Raw genomic sequence first — 18,981 nt, forward strand, 5'->3', positions numbered from 1 at the left:
CAGGCCGCTGCAGGTTGCTGTGTGCAACCCCAGCTCCAGCCTCCCAGAGAGGCCCCATGCTGCCATGAAGGGCCGGCCCTCCCCAGCGCTCTGCGCACAGGCCAGGCGGCCTGGCCGGCCCTCCCGCTGCAGCACGGGCCGGGCGGCCTGGCCGGCCCTCCCGCTGCAGCACGGGCCGGGCGGCCTGGCCGGCCCTCCCGCTGCAGCACGGGCCGGGCGGCCTGGCCGGCCCTCCCGCTGCAGCACGGGCCGGGCGGCCTGGCCGGCCCTCCTGCTGCAGCAGCTGTGGCAGGCGGGTCATGGCACACGGGCTGAGCCGCGCTGAGGTCGCCCGCTCTGGAGTGACAGCCGAGAGGGGCAGCGGGAGCAGCCCTCCCCAGACGTCCGCCTGAGGTGGAAGGAGAGGCGGGACGCAGGGGTGTTGCCAGCCAGGGAGGGCGGCAGCCCCCTCTGCTCCCAGCGTGGCTGCTGGTGGTGGTGGAGCGTGGGCTGGGGAAGGGCCCTGCTGTGGAGCGCTGCAGCCACCTGCCGGTCGCCTCCCGGCATCTGCCTCTTCGGACCCTCCCGACACCAGGCGCAGCGGGCAGCCACCCCCCCCGCTCTGGCAGAGCGCTGTTTCTTCCCAACGCGGAGCACCTTACCCGCGCGGGAAGGGACACCTTCTTCCCCAAGGCTTGCGCGGCATTCTTATGAAGGCTTCAGCATCCGTCTGCGGGTGTGCCAAAATGCCCGTCACAGTAGTTAAATTCGGCTCCTGTGGTGATCGCGCAGATCTTAAGGAAATAATGGTCTGGGCCCGGTTTTTAGCCAGCAAAATTTCACAGCAGCTGTGGAGCTGGCTGCAAGCCTGCGTAGCCATCGCCCAGTTGCCACCCAAGAAGAGGTCGGGGAAGAGGCCGGGTCTCGGTCAGACCAGCCGTGCGGTTCAGGTGCAGCCCCTTCTCTGACTCACCTCTGTCCTCCCTGTAGCCGCGCCTGCGTCGCCGCTGCAGTAGCCCCGGTTGTGCAGCATCCCGTGGTATTTGGGAAGGGGTACCTGCCTGCCTTTACTCGCTGCGAGAAACGAAGGGTTGAAAAGTTCAAAGGCTGGGCAGGAGGGCAGTGCCAAAACAGACCAGAGCTTAATGCCATTGCCCTGAGCCCTGGGCCGCTCCGCCCGCTCTGTCCCCTGCTCAGGTGATGAGACGTTTTCAGCTGTGATTTTGTGTATAACATGCCTATTTTTAAACTTTTTCTCCACAGTTTATTTATGACGAAAAGGTTTCCTGGTAAGTATATCTGGCCGTGAATCCCTTTGCTTTTCGTTTTTTCTGGTTATACCACAAAAGCTGCACTAAGTAGGGTTCTTCAGGAGAGGAGGGGAAAGCTAAAAAGTTCTGCAGGGCAATTCCGGCAGCAGTTTCCTGCTGCGTGAGAAACCTCAGCACAAGATGGGCTAGAATTACTCATTTTCTGAGCCAGAGAGGAAAGCCTAGGAGAGGGTCGCTCAGACCGTTTCCCGATGCAGCGGTGCAGTCGGTGCCCTCTGCCCACCCTGCAGCAGCCTGGGGCTGGCGATGTGCTCGGCAGAGGCAGAGACTGCTGCTTGGATGCCGGTGTGCCATGGATGTCAGCCGCTTGGGAATGGAAAGGGCCACCCAAGCAGTCATAAATAAGTGTGTTCCAGTATCTGGATTTTTAATAATTAAAAAAACAAAAGCTCTTAAGGCAATATTAAAGAGTGAATGACCGGTTTAAAGAAAGAAAAAAAAAATAATATATATATATGTTAACATCCCCACAAATGTGCTGAAATGTACTGCAGTAGGTATGGTAGGGTAGGTAGGCTTCAAACACTTTTAAAAGTGTACTTTCAGTTGTTTTGCTTTCACCGTTTTGTTTTCAGCACCTCTCAGGGCTTGTAGAGTGACAGTGGTAGCTTTGATTTCACTCACAGCCAGTATTATTTAGATTACAAGCACTAGGGGGAGTCAGGCTTTTTGGGTCGCATATTTTTTTAAACTTGTTCTCACTGGGGGATTTATGTTTAATTTCAGAGAAAGATTTCTGAAACACTGAAGTTTGCAATGGCTTGTTTTTCTTTGTTTTGGTTTGGTTTTTTAAACTAAAATTGACTCGAGGCCCAATTGTATTTGACTGTGCCCTTCAGCTAAAACACGTCAATGCGGAAGCCGAGTGTTAAACTGCCAGAAGCAGGGAATGAGATATTGATATGGTTAGTGCAATGTCTCAAAACCCTTAAAGAGAAAATGGCCCATGAGTTTTATTAAATAGTAGTCTGATAATGGATGATTTCCACAGGACTAGCAGTTTGGCGAAGGGAACTGTGCAGAATACAGCGTTTTGGTCAATGAAAAAGATTACCTAGAAACAAGTTCTAAAAGTCATACTCTATTTTGTTTTCATACAAATTTCATTAGTTTAGTACAGAAACAGTGGAGAAAAAACCTGACAATACCTAATCAGCAGTTTAAACTGCTGCCTGCTGCATTCTCGGTGGTTATGCAGCAGCAGTAGCGGAAGAGCAGGTGCCCTTTGTTCAGGTCGTCTTGGCATGTGTGTGTGCCTTAGCACGCTCAGAAAGCCCAATGACCTGCTTTACACCCATGCAGGCAGAGCAGGACGACTGCTCCCCTCCCTCTGCCGCAGCCCCCACAGGTATTGTCCTCACGGAAGTGTTGGTGTTCCTTGGGTGCGCGATTTGTTCACTGAATTCTGGGTTTAGTCACTTGTTCTTAGCTGACAGGTTGAGTTGGCCAAGTAAAACCAGAGCAGCAGTCAAGAAAACAAAGCACACGTGGGTGTGTGAGCCATTTCTTTATGCAGCCCCTTTTCCAGAGGTGCGTTAAGACAGCCCGAGAGGGTAAGCCTTTCCGCGAGTTTGTGGCGTGACAGGTGGGGGAATGGCTGAACTCGGGCAGCTGACTGCCGTGCCCTGCTCTGACGTGTTTCTTGTGTGGCTCTTGTTTGCAGGTGGGAATCCTTAGTCTTAGTGCTGATGTATGTCATCTACATCGTCATCATGAAGTAAGTCAAATGCTTGTTTAGATTGTAAGACTCCCTGCTCCAGTGCTTTTCCAGAGGTTGCAAAGGTAATTAAAGAGAGCTGCAGGCTGTGGGCAGGGTTTCCATTGCACCACCCAGCTTGCATGCCAGCAGCACCTCCAATAGCAGGGGTTAAAGCATCTTGCCTGCTCATGTACTTACCTGTAATTTATCCTATGAGGCAGGAAGGGGCTGCGTATCCCCATAGTACAGATCCGGGAATCAGACATTTAAAGGTGGATGGTGCTTTACGGCTCTCACCCTGTGTGAACCGCTCAAGGCTAATGCAGCAAGTCTGTGGCAGAGCAGAGGACCCAGTCTGTCTCTGAGTCCCACCAAAGCAGCCTCTTCTGATTTCGCTTTAGTATCCCTACTCAGAATTAAACACGCGGGAGATTCCAGTCTACTTTTTATGGGTGCATAACTCCACAGCAATTTGTTCTTGCTTGCTTGGAGCCCCATGATAAAACTACAGCACAATCAGCATTGATTTTCTGAGCATCTGACCTGTGTAACTTCTTTCACGCAAGTCCATGCTAGCAAAGCTAGTCTGTTCTGCTGTTTGGTTCCCCTCCTCCCGCCTTGTTTTTAAAAGGCAGTGGAAAGGAAACCCAGATTTAAGCTGGAACATTCAACAAAACCTACCAGCTGCCAAGCACACCAGTGGTCTTGTCTCAACAAGTAAGAGTAGAGATTTGTTTTGAAATGATGAATAGAGTAAATATTGTGAGAGCAATTCTCAGTGAGAACTGCAAAACACTCAGGCTGGGTTGGAGGGAACATGAGTCAAAATTCATCTCACTTATAACAATTAGAAACTTTAACATGGAGGGTAGCTTCACCCTTGCAACAATTAACTGACCAGCAAAGCAGACAATTGTAATGTCTCAATCTAGAATGGATTTTTTTTCTGAAAGCAATGCTGTAGTGTGAACAAATGTTCAGACCTGTTTGGATATAGCTGGGGAGGTTGTCGGCCCGGTTAGGGACCTCGGTTAGGTGTTCACAGTGGTCTACCCTTGCCTTTGAGTGTTGCGGTGAGATCCTCGGCTCGTATTTGTGTCAGGTCCTGGCTACTCTAAACAAAACAAGAAACAAAGATTCCCCCCCGCAAAGTTGGAGCAGAACTTAGCATATGGTCTTGTGTTTCTGTGGTAGGTCTTCACAGGTGAAACAACACTCATGCTCAGGTGTGATTATGTGATAAAAAATAAATCTGGACGATGATAAGTAATCATTATTTGCTATACAGTGTATTAATTACACATAATATATAAGCGTGCATGTCATTCAAGATTCATGTGTTGTATCTTTCATAGCCTTCTGGATTGCATTGTATACAATTTAGTTAGAGCTCTGGCATACTGGGGCTAGATTTCCTTAAAACCAGAGGGGTTTTCTTCCCTCCCTTAGTTGGATCACACAGGATATGAGTCTAGGAAAGGAAGAGTGTCAAGAAATCCGCACAGAAGGAGCAAAGGTACATCTAGAGTTTGTTTCATTTGTGCAGGTACAACTCAACCATACATCAGTGCTTCGAAAGGAAGACAAAAAACTCTGCAAACATGGTGAACGGTTTAGCAAATAACACGGAAATGGACGATAACAGCAACTGCGATGCCACAGTGGTATTACTAAAGAAAGGTAACTGTTCCAGTAAGTCACCCTGCTTGCTTGCATCATTCTGAATGTTTACAAGTTTGTCCACTAGTCATACGGTGTGGACTGCTTCTGTCTTATCAGCCATGACATAGGCAGGGAGGTAGCCCTTTCGTAACCCCTCTGCCAGACAGCCATGGCTCCTGTGCCTGGGGGCATGGCGTGGTGACCCCAGCCACCGCATCCTTTGCCACTCGAGGCAGCTCAGGCCTCCTCTGGGTGCTTCTTGCTGCTGGACAAGTGCCTGGCTGAAAGGACTCCTCCAGCTTGAAGCCTGACTTGCCCAGGGGCTACTTATTTAGACCGTTACAGCCATGCCATTGTAAGTCCTGCTGCAGGCACTGTTATTCTGCACTGAAGATGCCCATTTACATCTAGTACCTCCAGTTAAATTTAACTCCATTCCAAAGCAACATAAACCGAACAAGAAAAAAGGCCCTACTTACACTAGCGTATACTTTCCCCCCGGTGAAGGGAGGGTGGGGACTCTGTGTTGGTCTAGGTAGCGTGCTCTTACTGCACATGCTGTCTTGAATGTGCACAGCTTTTCCACGTAAGTCATCTTTAAGTGAATTTCACTTTGGCTGAAATCTGCTCCCGTTTGACTTTAGTCATGATCATGTATAAAAATGATTGTATTTCTTCAGCTTAAAAAAAATTCACCCACTCCATAGCTCAGCAGCGGTAGCTCGATGTGTGCATTTGCAAGCATGTGCTAAACTGTATTTACAGAGGATAATTTTTTTTATCTTTGCAACAGTCAACCAGCATGTGCGGTAACTGCTTGGGATTTGTATGCTCCTATCCTCAGGGATAACACAACCCCACAGTCACTGGTTTAGCTTGAGAAGGAGCTCTAGCTTGTCTAAAGCAGTCCTGGTCTCTGACTACAGATGGGCTGCCCTCTTTGTTTCGCTAGACAAAAAAAAATTAACAAGAAAAGGTCTCTCTTCTCCTTCAAACAGTGATTGAAAGACATAGTCTGTATACAGTAAGCAACTACACATGAAATGTAGAGGGGTTTATTTGCTGACATCAAGCCTTTTGCGTCTGCCAGAGGCCAGCTATGTTGTTACTGCCCTGTTGCTGAGGGAAGGCTTTTCTGAGTGTTGTGCACTCTGGTTCGGGAAGCTGCTTTCATGGGAACAGCTTTCTGCAGCCTGGGCTCTCCAGAGCGGAACTGTGCTGGCAAGATGACTGCACTCTGTACCAGTAAAGCTAGACTGGTAAAACTCAGTAAGCATAAACTCAGGCCTTAGTCACCTAGGTTTACCCGCTGGCCTCAGGGTTACACACAAATGAGGCAGTTCTGATTGTGGGATTTGCTTTAAATCTCCCAGAATGGGTCTTTGCATGACACTGATCAGCTGCTGGTAATTTTTTGTTTTGGACGCTTGCAGTTACTCAAACTGGCTGAGGAAGGAAGACGAAAGGATTGCTTCATTTTCTTGCAGATTGTTCCTATATTTCTTGGCAGTGGGCCACCGGAGGCCCAGACGGGCGAGCGGTGCTGCTGTGCACACCAGCCAGTAGCACGGGGTCGCAAACAGCACCCATTGCAACAGGTGGCCTGAGGGTTTCGGACACCACCGTTTGTTTTCTGAGGCCTTTTCTGGACAGAGGACCAAAAAGAATCAAACAAAAGGATTTCTGTGTTTGGGGCAGTTCCCCCAAGTGCCATGCAGGAAATGCCAGCATGGAAAAAGTCGTGGGGAAAAGCTGTCTGGCTGTTTTGATTTTTTTAATATGGATGACCCCACTTGTCTACCCCAATCCATGGAAACCTTCTCAGTCAGAAAAAAAAGTGACACTAAGGTCGAGCAGATACTCTTCTGTGAGACTAACGATGATGGTAATAAATAGTAATGCCATGCAACATTTGCCAGTGTTCAGCGCTGATTTTAAAAAGCCGAAGCAGAGATGTGTCGGGGAAGACATCAGGTTTCCCTGCCGCTGAGTCCCAGTCCTGGCCCCGAATTCCCAGCCCGAGGTAGCATCCAGGCACAGAAGGGATGGACGCTGGCACTCGCCACCCCAGAGGTAATGGGCGCTGGCACCGTGCCCCAGCTGGAGCGCGATTCAGGTACCTGTCTCCTTGCCCCTTTGCTCCCGCGCTGTGGGTCGCACCCCACGGACTGGCACATGCGCTTGCTGCCAGGTTTGATGGCACTTCCCAGCCCGGAGCCGAGAGCCCAGGATGCAGGAACCTGCTTTTCATTTGCATTGGCACCCCGCAGGAACACAGGGACAATTTCCTCACCCCCGTGTACAGTTAACGGTGGGTGAAGCCAATATCCTCACAGAAGTGCAGATTCTAGCAGTGGAATTAGTGCAGCTTTACTGCAGCACCATTTCTACCTTGGTGGAATAGCTGCTGCGGGAGCAGTGATCTGCCTAATGCAGGCCTACGATGGACTGTGCAAAGCAGATTTAATTCTCTGTGACGAGCATGAGCGGAGATACCATGTGGTGACTTATTTAAAGACAGAAATGTAGGATGTGTAAAGACAGAAATTAAGGACAGAGGAGGCGTATTTTGAATGACGGTAGCTGAAGGAATGGTTCTTACAAAGGACTTCTGGAACCCGCGGGTCCACTTGAAAGAGTGGCCAGGCCTTGGAACAGGCTGCCCAGGGAAGTGGTGGAGTCCCCATCCCTGGAAGTATTTAAAAGACGCGTAGATGAGGCGCTTAGGGACATGGTGTAGTGGGCATGGTGGTGTTGGGTTGACGGTTAAACTCGATGATCTTGGAGGTCTTTTCCAACCTTAATGATTCTGTCATTCTATTCTATTCTTCTGAGAGCCATGTAGGGCAGAGAGAGAGACTGCTGGGAGAAGACCTCAATTCCTCTTTGTTCCTTGGCTGCAGGAAATTTCCACCGTAAAGCCTCAGTGATCATGGTGGATGAGCTGCTGTCTGCCTACCCACACCAGCTTTCTTTTTCCGAGGCTGGGCTCCGGATCATGATAACCAGCCACTTCCCTCCCAAAACACGTCTCTCCATGGCCAGCCGCATGTTAATCAATGAGGTATGTCTTCTATCTCCCCCCACCTCCCCTTCTCCTTCTGAATTTGCCTTTTCCTGTAGCAGTGTTTGGGTTGAAATGGAACTCTTGTGTTTCTTGTGGATCCCTGATAGCATTTTCCCAGATTTTATCCTTCTGACACTGACTTTACTAAATCATCCCTTGCTATCTGTTCCCATGGAGATTTTTAGCAGAGAAAGTTTCAAGTCGTTATATGGTTATGTTACCTGTAGCTGTTGCTCACAGGAGGTGCCCCCTGCATTGATCTGACATTAATATCGCTTGCACTTATTTAATAATATGGTACTCTACTGAGTCTGCACTTAGTCTGGCCCTGGTCTTGGAGTACTCCTGGCGTCAGTTCTACAGCCACTGGTCCTTCCCTTATAAAAGTTGTATATGTGAGATTTACCTCGTCACCTGCAAGCAAGCATTGCATTATATGTGGTCAAAATTCATCCCTTTTGCTTTTAAAGCCAAATTTTTAAAGGGCTCTGCACATCTCTCTCTCTCCGATCCTCCCTTTCTCTTTAAAAAATGAAATTTTAAAAAATCTGTCTTTCAGCAAGAATTTGTGCCTGTATTTGCAGAGACAAAGGCTGATCAACAGCAGGACTTACACCAATGGTGAGTCAGAAGTAGCGATCAAAATACCTATCAAGCACGTGGTTGAGAATGGAACAGGCCCCAGCAACTCCACCGAGCGGGGCGTGAACGGCACACGGCGGGACGAAGACGTGGCTGAGGCTGGGAACGAGACAGAGAATGAGAATGAGGACAACGAGAACAATGAAAACGATGAGGAAGAGGAAGAAGATGATGACGATGATGACCACGAAGGGCCATACACACCTTTTGACCTACCCAGTAAGAAGCTCCTGGGTTTGTGTTGTTCCAGAAAGCAAAACTCAGTTTGGGTATGCCAGAAAGCATTGCAGGCAGGTGTTGAGGTAGAAGTGTCTGAGAGCTCCCATCAGCCTGCACCTCGCCGTGTAGTTCCTGGTCACAGGTAAAAGATGAGAGGAACTGGGAAGCCGCAGGAACTTCTCAGGGTGCAGACTCCTGGGCTTGGACGCGTCTCTGCTGCAGCTCATGCGTTGGCCCGACGCTGCTGTTGCAGTCAGAGGGGAGAGGCAGCAATCTCCGCGGGGTTGCTCCTGCCCCCAAAACCTGGGTCACCCTCTGGAGAGACCCATCTCTCTCTGCTGACTGCAGAGCAAGCTGAGAATGGTGGGGCCGCTGGCAAGGTGCCTGAACGCAGGTCAGGTGTGCCTGCGCCTTGGCCTTACCTTTGCTGGGAAATGAGGCGCGCTCTTACCTCGGTGGTAGGGTGTAGTGCTAGCGGAGACAAGGCAGTGGTGGTGCTGATGTGGAGCGGAGACAAAAGAAGGTCCTGGGCGCCTCTGCTTCCTGCTGTTAACTAGGCGCAGCCACAGTGTCTTCTCACTCTTTCTGGAGGGCTTAGAATGTCGGAACAGCTACGTGACTTGTGAAAAACCACATGTGCCTCAGGTTGCTGAGCACTGCGCCTGCAGGATGGAGATCTCCTTTTTGCCGAGTCCCTCAGCCCCATCAGGACTCTAGTCCCGGGACTACTAGTTTGTGTAAGGAAAAAAACTGAGCCTTAAAGAGAGTAATTTAGATGTCCTATGGACCATGACACTAGATTCATAGCCTGGGAAGGGTTGGCATGGACCTCTGGAGATCTCTGGTTCAAACCCCTGCTCAGAGCAGGTTGCCCAAGGCTGCGTCCAGCTGAGTTTTGATTATCTATAAGGATGGACATCCCACAGTCTTTTTGGGTACCCTCATGGTAGGAAGAAAAAAAAAAATGCACAACTTCCGGTAGCATCTCTTCTGAATTTCCCTTATTGCAAGTTGAGTCCATTGCCTCTTATAATTTCCTTGTGCGTTTCTGTGGAGGGCCTGGCTCCATCTTTTCTGTACCCTCCCATTAGGTAGTTGAAGATGGATCAGATCTCTTCCTAGAACTTGTTTTTTATGTGGTGCCTGGAAGAACTTGACCCAGGGAGGGTAGCAGGTGCGCTCTGATCCATTACTTAACAGACTCTCAGGGAGGCACTTCGTACTCCTTCCCTGTGCCCCTCTCTGCTCGCTCTCTCTGCCATCACACCGTGATCTTCTGAACAAGGAACGTCTTGTCATTATCTGTTTGAATAGCAGTTAGGCTGAGGTGTCCCTGGCATCTTGCTTGTTAATATTAACAAAATAATAAAATTCTGGAGTAAAGCAGATTAGAATTGTGTTTCCCTCTTTTGTTTTACAGCTGGCAAGATAGAAATCTTGAAGTGGCTCTTCACATGGCCATTGAGTTTTGTCCTGTACTTCACAGTGCCCAACTGTAACAAACCCCACTTGGAAAAATGGTTCATGGTTACCTTTGCTTCTTCTACCCTCTGGATTGCAGCTTTCTCCTACATGATGGTGTGGATGGTACGTACCAACTAACGCAGAAACGACAGCCTGGGAGAGGCAACAGAAGTGGGTTTTGTCAGCTTAGGGAAATGCGTAGAAAGGTGCACATACCTGAATTTTTAGATGAGAAACCTTAAGTCTGCTTCCATTTCTATTAGACCTGTCCACACGCAGAGAAGAAAATTCGGGGCCGGTAGCCATGGCCTTTGAACTTGATTCAGGGCTGGAATTTCACCCAGATTCTTTAACGTGGAAAAAAATTACACTTGCACCATTTTAACACCTCCTTGTCGTGCAGGGCAGTGTAAAGAGGCTCTGATGCTGGTAAGAATCTGGCCTCAATAGCTTTTCCTTTTCTTGGAGCAAGCAAGCTTGGGAGACAGTTGTGAATGATAACACTTTGAACTCAGCATGAACAAAAGCATGACGTTCAGCCAAGTTCTTGCACAACTACTCTAGTCAACAGGAACTTGATTCTACCTCATTATCCTAAAGGTAGAGGGGATAAATAAAAATGAACACACGGAAATCCAAGCGTAGTTGGCCTGTTTGCAGGGGAGTTTTGTGCACTGGCTGGGTCATTGAGTCTGTTAGCTTGCTGCGGGCCTCATTACATGATGTGTGTAGGTGAAAAGTGTTGTCCTCATTAGGATTACAGTAATACTGCAGCATGGATTGTGTTTCTTTTGGGGCGGTCTGTACTCTTAAGCAGAATCAGACAATGATGGAGCAGTGGCATCAGGAGAGGGTCTAACAAGGGAAGCCTGGTTTTGGGCTGCTGCACTTGTGGTGGAGCGCACGATTCCGTGGTCTGTCTCGGCACGGGACCCGAAGAGCATGGAGATACCTCGCTAAATCACTGGCCACTGCTTCCCTGCTGGGAGCGGGGAGGCAACAAGAAAAATCTTCACTGCCTTCACGATTCTTTCTTGTACTAAATGCAAAAACGAATGCCAGGCTTTTCCCTGCAAACTAATCAAAGCAGTTACGGAAGAGGGGTTTTTATTTTGTTTTGTTTTCAATAACCCATGTTACCCTGAACAGGAAGTAGAAAGTTACTTTTTTCTTCTGCTTTTCATCTGCGAGGATGAGGTGTTTTTCAAGAGAAGAGCTATCCCAGCTTTCCATAGCTGAAATACCAGAGCCCACAGGGTCACTGTGCTGCTTCTAACATGTGGTTCACATTTCTTGGAGTGTGCTGCAGAGAGTTCAGAAGAGCAATTAAATGTGGCTAATAGGAAATGGGCATCATTAGACGAAGGCATACAAAATTTAAAAATATTAATCAGTTTGAAGAGCACTAATTTATCATAGACTGCATAGCAAAGGAAAGAGGAAATTAAAGGTATCTCCTCTCTGCCAATAGGAGTTGTTTGCAGTCACTTAGGGATATGTCCCTGCATATAGCATTTTCATAGTATAATGAAGCGTGGGATTGTTTTAGTGTCTGCTTAGCTATTATTTGTATATAATAACGTCTACAAACTTCAGCCAAGATCAGGAGACTGTTACACAGGGTAGTGGGCCACCATATAGTCTCTTTTCCACGTTAGTGTTAGGAAAATTGTGGATGAAAGGTGTGAAGCAGCTAACCAAAGAGGGTACGTAGCAGGTCAGTGCTATCCTCTGGCAGGTGATGAATATACCAAAAAAGCCTGTCACTGCTTCTCTTTAAAGAAAGTGTGAGCAATAAACTCTGTCTCACAGCATCTTGCAGAATTGGGCCAAGCTTGTGTCTGATTTTAATTCTTGTAAACAACTTGATAGTTTATTTCCTCTCCTTAGGTGACAATCATTGGCTACACACTGGGAATTCCAGATGTGATCATGGGCATCACTTTCTTGGCAGCTGGAACCAGTGTGCCGGACTGCATGGCGAGCCTTATTGTAGCAAGGCAAGGTAGGTTCATCACAGAGGTGTCAAACTGCTATGGAAGTGTTTCTGTGCGTCCTCTTCCACTTTAGGTAGCGCAGACGTGTCCTGAATGTGAAAACATACGGAGCCTTTTCCTGAGGCTGGAATTTAAAACAAGAACAAAGAAGAAAATTCATTATGTTGCTATTGCAAAGCAGCAATGGTTCTTAATGATGGTGTGGAACAAGTTTTGGCACTATTGTCAACTTCAAGCCTTCCCCAAAAGTCACAACGTTTTTCTTAATTTAAATATCAGCGGTATATAGAATTGTTTAGAACATGGCATAAGGGTCTTTCAGGTCATTTTCCAGCTTTTCTCCACAGTCATAAGGACTGGAAGATACTACTGTGTTTAAGGAAATCTTCGCCCCCCCGCCTTGTGACTCCAGCAACAGGTGTTTTAAGAGAAAACAAAAGTTATCAGTATTGCTCTGGGGAACAAAACAGTAGCTCTTCATTGAAACAACCAGCTTCTTAATAGACTACCTGAGGACCTCATCTAATCAGCCCGGTATAGAAACTCATGGTCATGGTTACAGTAAAGCATCAAAAGCCCCACTGAGCATGGCACCGGAGCGCCAGCAGGTCGCAGCCAGCACAGCCAGTGGCCAGGGTCCCCACAGCAGCGGGCAGGGTTAGTTGAGGGAAGTTCTCAGATGATGCTAGAAGGTGGATTCAGCCCCTTCAACCCTGCTGGCCTTGTACGATGGGGAGGGGAAAGGATGGGGTGAGGGGGATCTCCCTTAACTGTTTGCCTTAATCCATGGAAATTGTCTAGATTAGCTCAGATTAACGTATTTCTGTTCAAAAGTTGAAAGACTTTTCTGAGACATATCTGATGGCACATGGTTTCCATTCCTGCAGGTATGGGGGATATGGCTGTGTCCAACTCCATCGGAAGCAATGTTTTTGATATTTTAATCGGCCTAGGCCTCCCGTGGGCTTTGCAGACCCTAGCGGTGAATTATGGATCATACGTAAGTCCTACATTTGTTCACATGATTCTTATTTATTTTTATTTATTTATTTATTTTAACAAAACAGATCTATTTAGGAAAAAAAAAAAGTCCAAAATTCTGTGGATTGGATTTGAAGAAACAAATAGTTTTGCTCTGTTATGATTTGTGACAAGTAGCAGTTAATTGTCAGTGGACATTCCCCATCCTTTGGAGGACAAGTACTTCCCTTTCCTCCTTAAAGGCAGCGGTCTGTGCTGAAATAAGCTAACTCAATAGAGTATACTGTATTTTCACGCACTTGAATATATTCCAAATAAGGAGAATGATCCTGTTTTTAATAAGCCAGAGGGGATAAACACATAGGTGGAAAGTAAAGGATAGAGCTGTAGGGCTTTTGGTAAGAAAAATTCTAGCATTACTAAACTGTTAACACACTGGAAGGTGAAGGAAGCTGTTAAATAACTGGGTATTTCAGAGCATGACCGTCACAGAAACACTGCAGAGCTCTCCTGTTTGAGAAAAACTGCCCAACACCAATGAAACCATCCTTTACTTCCCAAATGATAAAAGAGCCACCCCCTCGCCCCCAAAGTGGTTGCAAGCTCCTTTCTGAGAAGGAGAGAAGGAAGAGCAGGAGATGCCATGAAGTCCTAGAGGGAAGTCGCTTTTGCTATTGCTGTTAGCTGGACACCACTCAGACAGCAGTGCAGGACAGAGGAAAGGTTCTTGATTACGTTCACTGAGTGAACGCAAAGTTAAAAGACTGGAGAATCACAGAATTCTTGAGGTTGGCAAGAACCTCTGGAGATCGTCTAGTCCCCAACCCTCTGCTCAAAGCAGGGTCAGCTAGAGCAGGATGCTTAGGGCCATGTCCAGTTGGGTCTTGAATACCTCCAAGGATGGAGACTGCACAGCTGCTCTCAGCAGCCTGTTCTGGTGTTTGACCACTCTCACAGTAAAAAAGCATTCTTATGTTTAAATGGAATTTCTGTATTTAAAATTGTGTGTGTTGCCTCTTATCATTTCAATGGATACCACTCAGAAGAGTCCGGTGGCACCTTCTCTATCCTCTCCCATGAGGTATTTATACACATTGATAAGATCCCCCCGAATCTTATCTTCTCCAGGCTGAACAGTCCTAGCTCTTTCAGCCTCTCTTTGTATGTCAGATGCTGCAGTCCCTTAAATCATCCTCCTGGGCCTTCACTGGACTCGCTCCAGGAAGTCCATATCTTCCCTGTGTTGAGGAGCCCAGAACTGGACCAAGCACTCCAGATGTGTCTCAGCAGTACTGAGCAGAGAAGGATCATTTCCCTTTATGTGCTGGCAACGCTTCTCCTCATGCAGCCCAGGATGCTGTTGGCGCTCCATGCCACAAGGGTGCATTGCGGACTTCAGCTTGGTGTCCACCGGGATCAACAGCCTTTCTCTGCCAAGCTGCTTTCCAGCTGGTTACCCCAGCATGTGCTTATACATGGCATTATTCCTTCCCAGTGCAGGACTTCTCATTTCCCTTTGTTGACGTTCATGAGTTTCCTGCCTGCGCATTTCTCCAGCCCGTCCAGGTCCCTCTGGATGGCAGCACAACTGCCTGGTGCACCAGCCATCCCTCCCAGTTTTGTACCGGCTGCGAACTTGCTGAGGGTGCCCTCTGCCCCATCCTCCAGTTCATTAATAAAGACGTTCAGCAGTATTGACCCCTGGGGTGAAGCCCTGGTGACTGGCCTCCAGCTGGACTTCGAGCGCAGCAGTTCGGCCAGTTATCAGTCCACTCCACTGTCCGCTTACTTAGTCTGTTCTTCCTCTGTTTTTCTATAAGGATGTTTGAGAGACAGCGTCAAAAGCCGTGCTAAAGTCAACATAAACAACTGTGGCTCTCCCCTCATCCGACAAGTCCACCTCATCATAGGAAGCTATCAGGCAGGGTAAACATGATTTCCCCTTCATAAATCTGTATGTCTACTCGCAATCACCTTCTTGTCCCTCATATGTTTAGGAGTGGTTCCCGGGATTATTTGCTCCATCACCTTCCCAGGGATCAAGGTCAGGCTGACCAGCCTGTAATTCCTTGGGTCTTCCCTCATCTTGAATATAGGAGTGACAAAAGGAAGCAATGCTGTAGGAATATAATCCCTTTCTTTAATGAGCAGCTTATCTGTAGCGCATCTATATTTTTGCAGAAAAGCATGAAAACAAGTGGCTGAACAGAAGCAGCCAGCTTTCATGGAGGCATAACAATGTCACTACTGTTTTGCACACCCAAAATGTTCATTGTACAGTGTGATCACATGGTTAGAAAGGCAGTCTTGGAAACAGCCCCACAATTAGCAAAGAGAGTTTCCTCAGTTTTCACTTGCAGTTCCTGGATTTCTCTCCAAATCCTTGGGTAATTGGACTTCAGAACAAAACAAGCCCCCTCCTCAGTCCCCCCCATTATTAGTAATTAATTATTTAAGTATTACTAAGCTGCAGAAAAGCTAGAGTTAGCTGGGTCAGGTGTAGCCTAGTGACAGCATTAAGGGCTGCAAGGTGCTGTTTGTTGTTGAGGGAGCCCTGCTGATGAGCCTGGCACCGAGGTCAGCAGGGCCAGAAGACGCGGAGCTCCTGCTCCCTGAGGTCCGTAGGGCTGAGCCTTGGCTGCTTGCACGAGCAACGCCTGCTCACTGGGTGGGGGTTCACAGGCTCAGGCCAACCTGCTTGTCCCCTAAATGTGACTGCGAGTCAGAAGTAGGTAATTTCTGAGCTAATAGTCGTGATTCAGTACTCGTCCTTTGGTATTTGGCGGGATCCAAATTTGTCTTTGTAGCATCTCCTCCAAAAGAGGAACTCCTCAAAGCCATCGTGATGCCTCTGTCTTGTGTACAGAGGGGAAGGAGAGATTTGTAAAAGACAAAACGAGCTTGCTTGATCATGATTACTTTTGCATAGCCATCCAAAACCGTGATTACCTCCCCAGAATGTTTAATATAGGAGGACTGTGGCAAAGTTAAGCTTTTGCTGAAAGTAGAGAGTAAATGCATTTTAATAAACAAGCTGTTAAGGCAGTAATAGCTTTTGTGGAAGCCAAAAAAAGTAGACTGTGTGATTTGAAAGTTAAGCTTTAATGCAGAAGAGCCTCCTAGAAGCCCCTTCCACCCTTATTTTTCTGGATGTCTGTCTAAACGCTCCGGGCTTTCTCCAGAGTATGGTATTTCTCTAATACCATACTCTGTAAAATCCCTATGTATCTCTTGTTCCAGGCTGCCTGACTCAGAATCCCCTGTGGCCAAATTTTGCTCCCTGTTAATGCTGGTGTAAAGAGTTCTGGCACGTTACCGTGCAGAAAAGGAGAAGAGGATCTGCTCCCTTTTTTTTTTCCCTTCGTCTGCCTCTGTGCTGTGGTGTGCACGTGCACGTGGCAGCGTGGCGTCCTCTGCTTATGCGCATTCTGAACTTTCTCAGCCACGTGCGCCACAGCCAAGCAGCTGCTCCCAACCAGGAGGAGAATTATGGGGTTTAATTCTGAATGTGAAGAGCAGTCTCACTGCTAATGGTGCTTTCAGCTGCTGTAGCACCCTTTGTAGGATGAGCTTGTGTTTGAGCCTTCCTTAAACTCCCTAAGGGCAGGTGGGGATTTCAGAGCCCATTTTACAGATGGTGCATTTTGATTTGAGGTAAGCAGAGAGCTTTGGATGAGATGCGGCCTGCAAGCTTGTGGCTGGTTGTGAGACATCGCTATATCAAAAGCATTGTCCCGCAAGGTCCTGGTTACTGCCTAGTCATATGCCTGGCAGCAACCGCAAGAAGGCCCGTGCAGAATCAGGACTTCTTGTTTAAACAAGTTCACTCTATGAGATAGTGCCTGAGGGGGAAAAATACAGCTTGTGATCTAATAGATAAGACGGGAAAAGAGCAAGAGGGGACCTGTCAAAGAGAGACTAATGGACTTGCTGGAGGCCACACAGTAGGTAAGTGGCAGAACTGGAAATAGACTGTGAATCTCTTGAGACACATCCTGGTGCTGGGTTGCTAAACCGCAATCGTTTTGATTAAGTTCTTCTCCCACTTCTGACTGCCCCTTTCCCAGGGCCATTGCTGATGGATGTTTCAGCTTATTATTTATTTTATTCTTCCTTTCTTATCACAAGAGAGGAATGGAAAACCATCTTTTGCTTCTCAGGCTGCATCTTGGAAGCATCTGTCATCTGTTTTAGAGAAGGAAGTTCCCCTTCTTCTGTTTTCCTACTTTAAATGAAACATTTTCCTGTAGGATGTGGGTACACCAAAAGTGGAGACTGCAGGGCAGTCACAGTCCCAGCCTGAACAGGGGGGCTGCACCCACATGATGTGATGTAGGAAGCTGGCACTCCAGGCAGCACTTTGCAAAACCGCTGTATGCTCCAGGGCACCGGTCTGCGGTATCGTGCACCCTGCCTTGCCCGTGCGTATCTCTTACCACGAACCAGGTCTGTCTCATCAAGGTGCAATACTGGATTTTTATTCTCTTCCTTCCAGTGCTGACTGGAGTCAGTCCAAACCCAAGCCAGAGAACGCTCCATCTCCAGAGAACGCTTCTCCAGGAAGATGTTAGTGTTGGTGCAGGGAAGAAAAGGTCCTCCTCTGCGCTCACCCTTTGCCTTCAACTGGGTTGTCAGTCCCACAGTTGTTGGTTTGAGCCAGGCTGCTGATGCTTTTCCCATCAAAAGGCCGATCTAGTCAATAGCAAACAGCTTCCACATCAGAACCCTTCTGTTTCTACAATGTCTAGTCTCTAACTAAATAAACACAGTAAATATGTTTATTATTTTAAGAGTCCTTGTTATTTCTGGACACCCGTTAATGTCCAGGCTCTAACTCTGCCTCCTTTGCTTCCCACTGGAGCTTCCATCTCAACTACTCAGAGGTCACTCACTTGGCCACCCTCCTGCTACAGCTCTGGCCTTCTGTTATCAACCATAACTAATCTAGCATGCCAGCAGGGCTTTCGGAGAAAAAGCAGCATTCCTCTGGACCTAGAGAGACCTTTGAAAGAGTTCGCTTTCTCATCTCTTCCAGCTCTGAGTCCTGGACGCGTTGCTGACTCTGTAATCCTGTAAACATCCTTCCCCAGTGGACCTGGAAAATCCAGAGTGGAAGGACATTTGCTCCCTGTCTCCCATCCAATTGCTTCCCTCTGGAATCTTTTTTTGGATGTGAAGCTGTAAACCAGACATAAGCCAGGAGTATTTTAGAGAACAGGAATTTTAGCCTAAGGATAAACAGCCAGGTTCATTTGTTCACGTCAGCATTTGGGAGTATAATCATATGTCTATCCATCACTCCTCTGCCTGACAACTTCAGCCAGTTTCAGCAAAATTTGACAGTAAGTTGGAAGTCTTAGAGACGTTACATTGCTTTCATGCGAACAGGCAGCTAGAGAGAGAGAAGGAGTGACGCCAGCGCGAGCCTTGTTAGACATCAGAGAATCCAGAGGGAAGCGGGTACTCGAGAAACACGCATTGAGACGGCAGACTGCCTTGCCACTCGCTGGCCAGCTTGCTCTTCGCTGTTGTAATTCCAAGGCACTATGATGAATCTTATGAGATCAGGACAAAGCTGGCCTTCATCTCCTCGCAGCCAACATCTGTGTGTCTGTTCCCTGCCCCATTCCGGCCCAGGTATCTGCATATAGACCACTTTAAATCCTCTGAGGGAAGAGGGAGAATAGGTTCAATGGATCTGTCAGTCATGGGGCAAACATGAAGGTCGAGGACAGCAACAGGGTGGTGACTCAGGGGTCTGCAGGGGTCCCTGCTTCCACAGCATCGCCCTTCACTTCTGTAGATGTTACTCCTCCTCCTGCTCTGGGGTGCCAGACTCTTTCTAGCTGTAGCATTAGCATCTGCAACGTGATGTGCTGGTATCACTGCAGCAGCAGTATGCAGCTTGGCAGGTATTAATGGATTAATTTATGGGCTGAT

At 47.9% G+C, this 18,981-nt stretch overlaps 1 protein-coding gene across 3 annotated transcripts in view; it reads left to right on the forward strand.

Annotated features, from left to right (window-relative positions):
• Positions 1–18,981, forward strand: part of SLC24A3 (solute carrier family 24 member 3) — a 172,259-nt gene that overhangs the window by 144,440 nt on the left and 8,838 nt on the right. Inside the window, exons 8-16 of one of the 3 annotated variants that reach the window (XM_075147904.1) lie at positions 1,243–1,268; positions 2,974–3,027; positions 4,556–4,689; positions 7,575–7,735; positions 8,323–8,599; positions 10,020–10,186; positions 11,954–12,068; positions 12,948–13,060; positions 17,537–17,824. In XM_075147904.1, coding sequence (XP_075004005.1) covers positions 1,243–1,268; positions 2,974–3,027; positions 4,556–4,689; positions 7,575–7,735; positions 8,323–8,599; positions 10,020–10,186; positions 11,954–12,068; positions 12,948–13,060; positions 17,537–17,542 — 1,053 coding nt within the window. In that variant the 3' untranslated portion in view covers positions 17,543–17,824. Of the gene's footprint in view, positions 1–1,242; positions 1,269–2,973; positions 3,028–4,555; positions 4,702–7,574; positions 7,736–8,322; positions 8,600–10,019; positions 10,187–11,953; positions 12,069–12,947; positions 13,061–17,536; positions 17,825–18,981 lie in introns of those variants that run through there. The other 2 variants (XM_075147902.1, XM_075147903.1) reach the window with 2 other exon arrangements.

This window comes from Calonectris borealis, chromosome 3 (genome assembly GCF_964195595.1).
Source record: "Calonectris borealis chromosome 3, bCalBor7.hap1.2, whole genome shotgun sequence".
NCBI classification, from domain to species: domain Eukaryota; kingdom Metazoa; phylum Chordata; class Aves; order Procellariiformes; family Procellariidae; genus Calonectris; species Calonectris borealis.